We start from the raw sequence: 12507 nt of genomic DNA, 5'->3' as shown, positions 1-12507 counted from the left end.
GACCTTTAGAGCTCATTTTCACAAACCAAGTCATTAAAGCCCCAAGCCACAGACTTTAAATAAAACTGTAATGTATGAAACCGGAACTAATATTTGATTATAAATAAAAAGAGTTTAAACAAACCCCAAATGTGAGGACTGAGCCTTTCAGGTGATCTTTGGTAAAAGTCAAACATTTGAAAGCTAGCAATTGGATTTGAATAGAGACACGTTAGCTATGTTGAATACATAACAGCCTCACAGTCTTCCATTAGAAACTGCGGCCCCTAAGGAGGGTCCTACAGAAGGATTCAGTTAATTTTAAGGTCTTCTCTAGGGGCGCCTGGGTGGCTCAGTGGGTTAAAGCCTCTGCCTTCGGCTCAGGTCATGATCCCAGGGTCCTGGGATGGAGCCCCGCATCGAGCCCCGCATCGAGCCCCGCATCGAGCCCCGCATCGAGCCCCGCATCGGGCTTTCTGCTTGGCAGGGAGCCTGCTTCCGTTCCTCTTTCTCTGCCTGCCTCTCTGCCTACTTCTGATCTCTGTCTGTCAAGTAAATAAATAAAATCTTAAAAAAAAAAAAAAAAAGATTTAAAAAAAAAAAATTTTAAGGTCTTCTCTGTGCTATTGACCAACACTGCTGGACTGGGAACCAGCTTAGACAAGCAAAATGATTTAAAAAAAAAAGAGGTAAAAATCCAAAATCGAAGTGAGATGCTTGGGTGAATCTTTCTCCAGTCTTTAAGTCTTCCAGAAGACATCTTTCAAACATCCTGAAAAATAATAAAAAGGACAGAACGATGTGTAAAATCACTCAGGATAGTAGAAACTGGGCACTGAGAATAAGACGGCATCAGGGAAACAGCAGGAATACAGGAAATGCTAAAAATAATTTTAGCCTTTAGTTACAACCTGAAATATTTTACATATATTTTTATAATGTGTATATTTTTCATATTTTATAATTTATGCTAATGTATATTAAGCTTCACAAAAAACTGCAGAAATGAAGGCATACAGACCATTTAAAGGCAAGTAATCACAGCCATCCTTTTAAACACTCAAAGGGAAATGAATTTGGGAATAGAGTTTGATTCTTCTTGTCTGTGGTGTGTCCCTGGGGCCCATTCTCTTTAATTCATCTCCAGGACCCTGGAAAGGAGACATGGGTTTCGCCTCCTCAGAGAACTGTGCTTGCAGAACAGAGAACATGACTTGGGGTGCAAAAGGGATAGAAGTGGGTGCCTGTGTGCGTGTTGGCCCCCTCACATGGGTCTTCTCCAGCCCCTGTCCTCAGGGGCTGGGGGCTAAGCAGCATAGCCTTGAGGGTGTATGCAGGTGTATGCAGGGACAGATGAAGGTTTGAGCCTGACAGAAGGGGACGGAATCTCAGGTGGGGAATCTGTTAAATCCTGCAAACAGAACGGGCTTAAACTCACCTTCTGCCCCAAAGTCTCTTAGGCCTTCATGTTGTTCAAGGAGGCATCTGCGTTTGCACGTTCTCTTTTTCTCCCTGCACTGTAAGCTCTTGGCTCTCTTGGCTTTCCATGTAATCAGGTTTTACAGGGAGCGTTTGCAGGCCCTGTAGACTCTCTCTCCTAGGCTCTGACTCTCTCCCTTGGGACACTCCTGGGCTGAATTCTTGAGCGGCACCCAACTCCTGCCGGTCTTCAGGGCTCCCCTGGCCAGCCACCTCGCCAACGGACTCTGCCCGCTGCATGGTTTCGACTCCCCGGCCCTCTGGATCCTGCCCTAGCTGTGGGGCCTTCCCTCCTGGGTCTGAAGGTTCTTGTGGAGCCCCCACCTCAGCCTCTAGTACCCAAGTCCCCGTCACCTCCTGCCTGCCCGGGGCTCTTTCCTCTGCCACCACCTTCTCAGCAGCTGCCGGTTTCCCTAGTAACCCCTCCACTTCGTGCCAAGTTTCCTTGCCAGCAACATCTGACAGGGAGGAGGCTTTATTTGCCTCTGTTTTCCCCTCAGCTGTCTTCAAATCTGCCAACACCTCCCTCTGCTCTGCAGCCGTTCCGGCAGCGTCTTCTTCTTGGTGGAGAACTTCCTCAGCCACCAGGGCTCCTCCTTGCCAGCTCCCATCCCCCTCTGTGTCCCCGTGCCTCCTCACTCCTGTCACTGGAGCGCACTCTTTATCTGCCTCCTCGTCCATGTCCATAGCTTCTTTACTCAGCTTTTCTGCCATCATGGAGTCTTCCTCAGAAACATCTTCTTGGGTCATCGCTGTGACCCCTGCTTCTTGATGCCTTTGCAAAGACCCTTCTTCATGCCCCCCTTCCAGTCCCGAGAGGCCATCTTGATCTTTGGCTGCGTGCTCCGGGGCCTCACCCGTGGCTGTGATCACTGCCTCCAGCGCTTGCCCCTTTCCTGCTTGTTCAGTTTCAGGAGCTTCCAACACACCCTTCCCCTCAGGGCGCGGCCCCTGGTCCTGCCCCGAGGGCGCCCCGTTCTCCCTGGGGAGCAGCTCTGCTCTGCCTTTGTGCTCTGGGTCCCGGGGTTCTCTCAGTCTTTCCCCTCCTTCCTCTTTGCTCAGAGCACTTGTGTTTTCCAGTGACTCTTCATATCCAGGTGCCCCCTCAAACATGGTCCCCCCTCTCTCTCTTAGTGAATCCCCTTGCAGCCCTATGTCTTCAGTCAACTCCAACCCTGCAATGGGTACTTCACCCTCCGCATCACACTCCATTTCATTCTGGGAGACTTGTGTCTCTTCCTGGGGTGTCACTTCCTTCGAGGTTTCCTGCTGTTCCCCTTTAAACTTTTGCTCACCCTGCCCTGCATTTGCCCCTGTCACCTCTTCCCTCTCGGATTCAGTTTCCTCCAGAGGGGATTCTGGCCTCTCAGCTTTCTTCCTTTCTTCTGCTACACCTAATTCCCCGGATAGCATTTCTTTCCCGTCATCTTCTTTATTAGATTCTGCCTCCGTCCCAACCTCCTCCCTTTCCGCATCTTCCAGGCTGTTCTCCGAAAGCCCCATCCGGGCTGCCTCAGCCGTCTCTGAAGTTGAGGAGCTCAAGGGTGTCCCTGGTCCCATGGCTGCCTTCCTCTCTTCAGCCGGTTCTTCTCCCCCAAGCATTGCCTCGGCTGAACCACCTTCCTTCTCAGAGGAAGCATCTCCTGCGGCTCCAAGGTCCTCTAGGTCTGCAGATGCTTGCTCTTCCCTAGTCACCACCTCAGGCTTTCCAGACGGTGCTGCGCTCACGGCCTCCTCTCTCTCAGCCTCTCTCTCCTCTGCCTCCCTCAGGGCTGAGGCCTCCTGAATACACTCTGAGTCCAGAGCTGCTGCGTCACTTGCAAGCACTGTTTTCTGGGAGCCCCACTCGCCCTCAGCAGCTGCCTTCTCGGTCTCCAGCACTGTTGGCAACAAGGCTGGCTCCTCAAGAGCCTCATCTTCATTCACACCTCCAGAGGCTCCAGTGGCTTCTATCCCTCTGGGGCTTAACTTCTCTTCCCCTTCATCTTCTGCCTCAGCCCCACTCTCTCTGCCCTGAGGGAGCTCTCTTTCCTCTATTAATGCAGGCTCCTCTGCTATTGGCTTCCCCTCCCCCAAGGGAACCTCGTCAACCCTTGCTTTTCCCCAGGGTGCTGCCTCTCCTTTCTCTTCCGCTGTGTCAGCTGCCCCGTGCTGGGGAAGTTCACCTTCCTCCGCTGCCTCTTTCTTCTCCAGTGTGTACATGTCTGCTACACCTTGGTTGGATTCTGTGTCTGAGCTGAGTGTTGCCCTTTCCTCCAACATGAAATTCCTGTGTGGTGCTATGAAATAAGGTTAGAAAACATGGTTACTTTAACCAAAGTGCCCAGGGAGGAGATATTTTATATAACCATATGTGAGATATAGATAATATCAAGAAGCTATTGATCTTAAATATATATATTTTTAAATATTTTATTTATTTGACAGAAATCACAACTAGGCAGAGAGGCAGGCAGAGAGAGAGGAGGAAGGAGGCTCCCTGCGGAGCAGAGAGCCCCACGTGGGGCTCCATCCCAGAACCCTGGGATCATGACCTGAGCTGAAGGCAGAGGCTTTAACCCACTGAGCCACCCAGGAACCCCTGATCTTATATATTAACCATTTCCTCGATCCTATGATGCCATCGACTGTAACATGCACCAGGATTTAATAATGGCTCTTCATGATGAAAATAAGTGCTATCAGTTTAATAGACACATTGATATTTAAGGAAAACTGAACATCAGAAATGTTGAAAACAAATAAGATCTCCATATCTTAGAGTGGTCTCCCCTCTCCTTCTCTCCCTCTCTCAACCTCTCATATAACACACACACCGCCTATTTTATTTGAAATATTAGGACTTGCAGAAAAATTATGGAATAAAAAACCAGTATTTCATCTTCTTAGAAATCACTTTGCCCTAGAGCATCATAATATGTGTGTCCTTGGCTTGTGTTTCTTGTATTCATGTGGGCATTTGGCAACACAATCACAATACAGTGTAGCTGATTATTATCCCCTATATTACTCTCACGTTTTAAAGCTACTATATCTAGATTTAGTCATCAAATAACTTTCTAGCTCAAGGTAAGGCTTTTTACTAAAGACACCAATTCGTATTATAGGTCAGGATACCTCCCTGCCTACGTTCAGAAACTGTTTTGCCTTTGGCAAAACAGGATCACAGAACAAGACAGGACTTTGTAGTCTGGGACAAATTTCAACATAAATAACCTTCTTGAAGTATTTCATAAGTTCTCATCTATAATTCCCTGGGAAATCTGGCTGTACTAGCCATCATACTTCAATAAATCTAAGTTCAATATGTTTCTTAAAGGCTTCAAATGCATTTCTTGTTATTTAAAAAATACATGCGTTTCTGTTGAAATGACCCATACAAAATTAATAAAAGGATGTCATGCCAAATACCCAAAGCATTTACATTTTCCGACTGCAGAATAATACTTAGGGAGATAGGAAATTCTAAAATGGTCATCTTAATAATTTTGCTATCACTCTAATCTTTCTCACTTATAGAAGACACTAGACCAGATGCTAGAAGTTGTCATACCCGTGTGCCAACCTCTAAATTATGTAAACTTATAAAGTAAGCAAATGTGTTTTCCTCGTATTTTTTATTGCTTGTCTTTTTGGCCAGCCATCTAACCCCCACATCCCACCTGATTACCAAGGATCTACCAGAAACCTAAAGCCCTGATCTTATTCATCACTTCGTCCCTGTTCTGATACTCCAACCAGGGCTATCTGATCATTTCATTTCCCCTCCTAACACAAAACACAACTGCTCTTTGTTTCATTCTCTTGGCCTTTTGCCAGCTAGCACAATAAACCATTTTGAAGTAAGGTGGAAATAGCTGATACTACATTTCCCTCAGAAAGTATATTTGGAAGGTAACTTTTGGTGATTTCTTTCAAAGAAGTAACAGAAATTTCAGGTCTACCAATAGGATAGTGTTGACTTTAATAGGTGGTCCTCAGCACATCACAGCAGTTACTTACTAAATTGTAGCTACGAGTTTCTAGAGGGAAATATGGAGCCAAATGTTCATTCAGAGAACATGTAGCCAACTCACTTGAAAGAATTTTATTTCATTTTTCATATTTCACTTCGCCCATCCATTGTCTCTCATTATGATTATTGGATTTAAAACAAAATTAAATTAAAACAATGTGTGTCAAGTCTCTTTAATAGTATATCTGTTGCTATTCAAATTCTCACATGAAAGTATATTAAAAAGTCAGTTATGAAAAACATTTAAATAAAGTCCTCTGTTTTGTAAGCTGGTCTTTAAATTTATGGATTAAAGAACATTAAGGAAAACGGGAATAAAACTGCCTGGCCACCATATAATAATATACTATGCCTAAATTCTAGGACAGAAAGGGCTAATGGCATCCAGCTGAGCTATTATATGAACATGCACACCATAGGGAAGTCAGACATGACATTCCTGAAGTAAGGGAGAAAGAGTAACCGAAATCCTTCTAAGAAGTATGAGTATGAAACATGACATGGTTTTTGGCAGTAACCTCATGGGCTTTTGTGGAAAAAAAAAAAAGAATAGGACAGCAAAGTGATATTCACAAATGGAGATAATTTGATTTTGTGAAATGAATGTGTACTTAGGGATCAGACAGAACTGGATAAGAATGTCAGCTCTGCCACTTACTACCCATATGCACTTGGGAAACAGGTTCAACAAACACTTCTCTAAGCCTTCACTCTTCTATCCAAAAAGTGGGAGCAAAAATGCTTGACTCACAGAATCCTTGTGATAGTTAACCATAAAATGCTTTGCAGGGTTTCTGGCACACAGAAAGCCCTATCAAGTCTTCCTTCCATACTTCCCTTCCTGCTTATGATTATATTTTCTTGTTTGAATCAGATTTGATCAATAACAACTACTGTGCCTGCATTGCAGAATGTTTCGGAGGTATACCAGAACTCCTCTAGTGGAATGCTCATCATACAAGATTTGGATTCCCTAAGCAGTTAGGGTCCTCCTCCTGTAACTCATCTACTTCATGTTCAAGTGCCACCTGGCCCTCTCCACATTCCCCAGGGGTAACTGGAGCTCAGAGAGTGTGAGTGCAAATATTCTGGCTACTATTTGTTGTGAGTAATAAAGTCCTTTTTCTCTGACCCAAGAGTCTTGTGTCTTCTGCTCACACCATGAAACTGTGGCTGGCAAACTTGTTTGCTTGAAAATAGAGTAAAATCTCAAACAGCTCATAGTGCTTAATGACTGTCTTTAAAAATTAGAGGTGGGGGTACTGTGACCATACGATAAATAAAATGAATAATGCTACCCCCCCATATACACATACATATGTTCAAATCAGTGCAGTTTTTAAAAGTCCTCTACTAAATACAGGGAAACCCGATTTCAAGGACACAGGGTGTTTGACCCGATGGATATGAGTCATGGTCTGTTGAGTCACTCTAATTGGCAATCTTACAGCTGGAATACTCATCACTAAGAGCCAGGTCATATGCTGATTTTCCCCTAATTTAAAAAAAATAAGGAGTTCGAATAAACCACTGTGAAATGTACCTTGGCCCTCTCTGTCTCCAGTGCGCCAGTTGGGCCAATCCTCCTACCTAGTCACCTAACTGGGAGGCTGACTGCGAAAATAAGACTGATCCGAAAATCCCTCCCAATATTTCTTTCATACTTTAAAGTCCTTTTTTCCCTCCAATCTAGGCACTAATGTATTCAGAAAAGAACAAGAACATTCATATCTGATGTCAGCTTTAAAGCTCCCCTTAAGGCCTCTCAGCCACCTCCTGCCATCAAATTCATTAGTGGAAAGAAAATAAAGACGGAAGAAGGAGGAAACAAGGTTGGGGGGGGTGAAAGATGAAAACGGGGCTGTTGTTGGCAGAGGCTTTCTAAAGGTCTTTCCTAGGTAATCACGTGCCCTCACCTGCACCTGTGTCATTCTCCAGCTTCCTCCAGTGCTTCTCCTCGTCTGTGCTGCTAACACCAGACTCGGTGTCATAGTGCCGGTGGCTGCCAGTTTCCACAGCCTCAGCGACAGTCTGTCCAACTGATTGGAGATCACAGGAAATATCAAAAGGCATAAAAACAGGTCATGGGAACATTGCTGAACTCTTTCACATCCTTTCAGCAAGTGGGGTTAATTTTAAAGTATTCACATTAAAACGTGACCTTTTCTTTTTTTAAATCTCTGAAGATTAAATCGCTTCCAAGCCATGATTTCAAAAAGGAAAACACAATGGCAGATCATGAAGTAAAGAAATCCATGCAAAGAAATACTGAAAAGAGACAACAGCCAGAAGCAGTGACAGATCAGCCAAATGCACATGCAATGAATGATGGAAAACAAGGTTTAGTTGCATTTTCCTTTCTAGAAACATATGTCATGGCTTTTATAACACCAGTCATCATGGCTTTTTGAAATTGCTAAGACTATCAGAGCTGATTATACTATGAGCATTTCATACATTAGTAGATTTTAGTGATTTGACCCCAATACTCACTGCAGGTGGACACAGCAAGAAAAGCTAGTGTATGGTTCCTATATATTCGACAGTAAAAGCTGTTGTAGAAATTCCTGTTCTCTGCAGCTGATAACCAGCCATGGAACTTCAGAAACACAATGACCTAAGTTCAAGTCCCATACTCCATACCAACCATGTCATCTTCAGGAAGTTCTTTGACCTAAGCCTAAGCCTCAGTTTACCCATCTGTCAAAAAAAGATACCTACTCAGTGGTTATTGGAAGGATTAAATAAAAAAATATATGTAGTACATGCTTATCTTTACTTATAAGGAGGTGCCTAAGCACTTAGTAAATAATAGCTACGATGATGATGAGCATGTTGATTATAAGTATTACCAACCAATCTGGTATGATTCTAGGCAACACTGTAATATCAATTAAATTTGCCTTTAATTTCTGACATGTCCCTGTCTACATCCCTTACCTATCATCCAATGATCCATGTGCCTAAATCCCAGACGCCTACCATTGTGCCACCTTCAGGCGAATTAAAGCTCACTCGAATAACACTGGACCTAGATAGGCCCTCCCAGATAAGAACATGTCTCCAAAATACACTTTCCTTCCTCCCTCCCTTTCTCCCTTCCTCCCTGCTTTCCTGGCTGCCTGCCTGCCTGCCTTCCTTCCTGCCTATTCTCCCTCCTTCCTTCCTTCCTTCCCTTCTTTTTATCTCTATTTCCTCTCACATTTTCTGGTTCAATTGATCCAAAAACTGTACTTTGAGAAAAACAGAACTAGAATATGGTCTCTTGCACACTTTAAGGTGAATTGCTAAGGGGTAATTAATTACTTATTGTTTCATCTGTGTTTAGAAGCAAATAGTAAAATGTCTGCCTCATGTGGCTTTTGGGGGCAAAAATGGAATGTCTTAACTTTATTAATATTAAGAGAATAAACATGGAAATGAACAAAGGTATATCAAATAGTTCAAATTCTATTTTAAATAAATTTTTAACATCAACTTTCCTCATTCATCCAATAACCAAATAAAAAAAGATTTTTATAATAATAAAGTTTAGAGATGACATCAACTCATGACAATTTGATTATAGTAGGGTTTGTTATCAAACAAACCTTTATTTTAGGAACTTGTGAACATTGTACATATAATTATCATCTTGCTCACTGTAATAATATTAACAGTATTAACCAATGAGTTTAAACATGCAATGTTTTAGGTCCTTGTGTATAAATCTGCTTGGCTAATTGAGCAATAGTAATCCCAAAGATGGTAGGACAGGGGGATGGGAGCAAGACTGATTTCACAACAATGATTTGAAGTTTTGTTTCATCAGAGCCTACGAGGTACCTGGATTTTTTCCCCCCGTAGCCATAGACTATAAATAAATATGGTTTATCATATGAATATCAAATCCTTATGTTATATACCTAAAATAATATACATCAATTATACCTCAATAAATTTTTAATGAAAAATGGTTTATCATAATGATAATAATAATAAATAATTAAAATAAACAATTAGCAGTTATTGAACCAAAGACTATTCTAAGAAGCCAAACAGTACTAGCATAATTTGGAAATTACAACTCACTCAGAATAGACAGTGAAGCATGTAGTCCCTCTGTCTCAGGACTGTCCTCACCACCTGGCCACGTCTCCTGGCTTGCCCCTGGAGGGTTTGGCTTTGGAAGTAGATGAGAAGGCTTTTGGAAGTAGATATACAGTTAGGTGTTGCCTGCTTCAGATTCAGCAAGAATGGGACCCTGGCCTGAGCATCAAGGACTTATGAGGTGTGAGACCAGAAAAGTCCTCCCTTGGTCATTTTTTTTCCTCAGATGTTCTGAAACTGAAACTTAAAAGCAAGAACTTGGCCAGGGTCTAACCTTGAGGGTTTCCACCTCGAGGAAATGAGGACTGTGCCCGCTGAGCCCGGCGCCAGCACTGTAATACATCACTCTGTGTTCTTAACTACTTAGCCCTTGACCCCCTGAGGCTCCTCGCCTTCCCTCTCTGTAAAGATGACCATTAAAAGCAAAGGAAACTGTCTGTTCTCACAGTCTTCAAAGCAAAGTGGAAGAGGCTTGCACCGAGAATTCTTAGAAAAGCGCTTTTCCGCTCAAATAGTATAGAATATTTTAAGATGTTTTTTAAATACCAAAATATTATTATCTGATATTAGCCTTTTTATTATGAAAACAAACATATTTTAAAATAATACATACAGTACTTTCCCAAAATAGAGAAATAGTACATATCCTTATTTAAAGCTTTATAAGATTATAAGGTATAAAAAAGAAAACAAAAGTTATCCTAGTTTCACCACTCAGAACTACTAGTTAACATTTGGGTGGATCTCTATGTATCTTTTTTATTGTACTCTTAGTATAGATAGCATTTTGTATCCCACTTTTTAAATTTAGCAATATATTGTGACTATTTCCATATATCATTAAATAAAAAAAGATTCCTCAGTAACTATATCAAAGTTCTAATAGGTTTTTACTAAAATGTGGTTAACCAGTTGCCTGATGCTGAATATTGAGTTTTTTTCCATTTGTGTGTGGGTGTATGTGTGATTATAAAGCTATTTTAAATACCACTTACAATCATTTTTGTACTTTTTTCTGACTATTCCCTTAGGGCAAATTCCTGGAATTGGAATTGCTGGCTCAAAGAGCATATACTTAGAAGCTTTGGATATATGTTTTTATATGTTCTTCAAAAAAAGGAGAGATCAACAAATGATTTCACCTGCAATGATGGAAGGCTGTATGACCCTCCACATTGCCAACAATGTCACAATTTCCACCAATTCTTTCTATAATTTTGTAATTGAAAACTGGTGGTAAGGATAGCATTTTCAATATTAGTAGGCAAGCTTTCTATAATCATTCCCACTTCTCCGCTTGTTTTGAAACAAAACAAACTGATCCCATCTCAAAACATACTAATAACGCTGAGCAACTCACTAACATAAGAAAGTTTTAAAGAGGAAACTTTTCATCTGAATTTTAAGAATGTAAGAAGCTATAAAAGAAGAGTAAGATCTATCCAAGTTTTTCCCAAGTTCCCCAGTGACCTTGAATACCCTGTGTATGATTCGATCATTCTTTGTGTAGCCAATCAATTACCTTCCCAGCAAGCACCATGACAACCTTCGTGACTAACACCCTCTACCTACGCAGTGAAGATGCGCCTGCTCTTACCTTCCGGCATGGCAACGCGACCCACACAAACCCAGGACTAATTACAAACTCAAGCCCACAGATGTTCAGAGATAACAGCTGCAGAGAGCTAACATCTATCCTCCATGCAGTACAGAATAGTAGAGAATCATCTTTCTGCAACTTTCAGATCACATCATTTGCATGTTCAAACCGTTCTATCTTAGAATGCAATCCTCCCTATGGCATACAAGTTTCTCCCTCTGCCTCATCTTCCGCCACTTTCTGGTTCATCTGTTTGTTTGCATCTGTCACACCAGCCTCCCTTCCGGAAGCTTCACTCAGCAAGGATGCTCCTTGTTTAGAGTCCTCAAGTTTGCTCTTCCCTCTGCTTCCTGCGGGCTTTCTCCAGCTGGCAGGGTGCCTCTGCCCTGCACTTCATGCTGGTCTCTGAGCAAATGTCCCCTCATCAAAAAGGCCATCCCTAAAATACCACCCCTTCCTCAAACCATTACTCTGTCCTCTTAACCTGACTGGTTTTTCTTCTACACTTAGTCCAGAATACCCCAGTACTTTAGACCTCACCTCAAAACACATGATGGCCTTATTCTCTCCTCAGGACCATCTAACTTGCCTGCATGACGATCAGACCGCATATGGCTTTACATTACTTGGGTTTAGAAATCTGGCCAAGCATGCTGACGTCCTCTCATTCACATATAAAAGCATAAAATGCCTGCTGCCATATACATTTTACAGTATACTTTATAACATTCTACTCTTAACATTTTATTTATATTTGTAATGTATAAATTCCCAAATTAATCTACCTAAATTGTTCCACTATTGGAACACAAAGCAAAGATCATATCACAGTGCATTAAGACAGCTTAAACTGAAGATAACAGAGAAAAATAAACACATTAAAATAACACTACGCCCTATCATCCTGAATTACCTCCCAAGGACATTGTCCCATTGTAGCTGGCAATTCCAATCTTTTACTTTACCCACTTCACTGGATGCAACACATCTTTTATATCAATTCACCTGATTTGTTGGTGGACTGGAAAAAGCCCAATTAAGTGAGACATATAAAATGGAAGGAAAAATATCACCTTATGTTATCAATCTGAAAGGTACAAACATATTGAATATAGAACTTTACTATTTTATCCACGGCTATGATCTTAAGTGAAAACAATTCAGATAAATTTGCATTCGTTGGGACACTATAAAACATCATTAACTGATTGTAATTTTGTAGCCCACAGACCTGTTCCTAACATAATCACAGTTCATAATTCAGCACCAAACAAATATGAGAGATAATCTTCTATACATTATCTCGGCCCCCATTTTGACCTAAGGTTCTAATCAGAGATCTAAA

At 41.9% G+C, this 12507-nt stretch overlaps 1 protein-coding gene across 1 annotated transcript in view; it reads right to left on the bottom strand.

Annotated features, from left to right (window-relative positions):
* Positions 1-655: 655 nt before the first annotated feature.
* ERICH3 (glutamate rich 3) overlaps positions 656-12507 on the bottom strand; it is a 94933-nt gene continuing 83081 nt past the window's right edge. Inside the window, exons 13-15 of the mRNA XM_045982053.1 lie at positions 7390-7512; positions 1418-3737; positions 656-751 (exon numbers count right to left, since the gene is read on the bottom strand). Of these exons, the coding sequence (XP_045838009.1) occupies positions 1453-3737; positions 7390-7512 (2408 nt within the window). The 3' untranslated portion in view covers positions 656-751; positions 1418-1452. The remainder of the gene's footprint in view (positions 752-1417; positions 3738-7389; positions 7513-12507) is intronic.

Source organism: Meles meles, chromosome 1, assembly GCF_922984935.1.
Source record: "Meles meles chromosome 1, mMelMel3.1 paternal haplotype, whole genome shotgun sequence".
Taxonomy (NCBI): domain Eukaryota; kingdom Metazoa; phylum Chordata; class Mammalia; order Carnivora; family Mustelidae; genus Meles; species Meles meles.
This window is presented reverse-complemented; position numbering and strand designations above follow the sequence as displayed.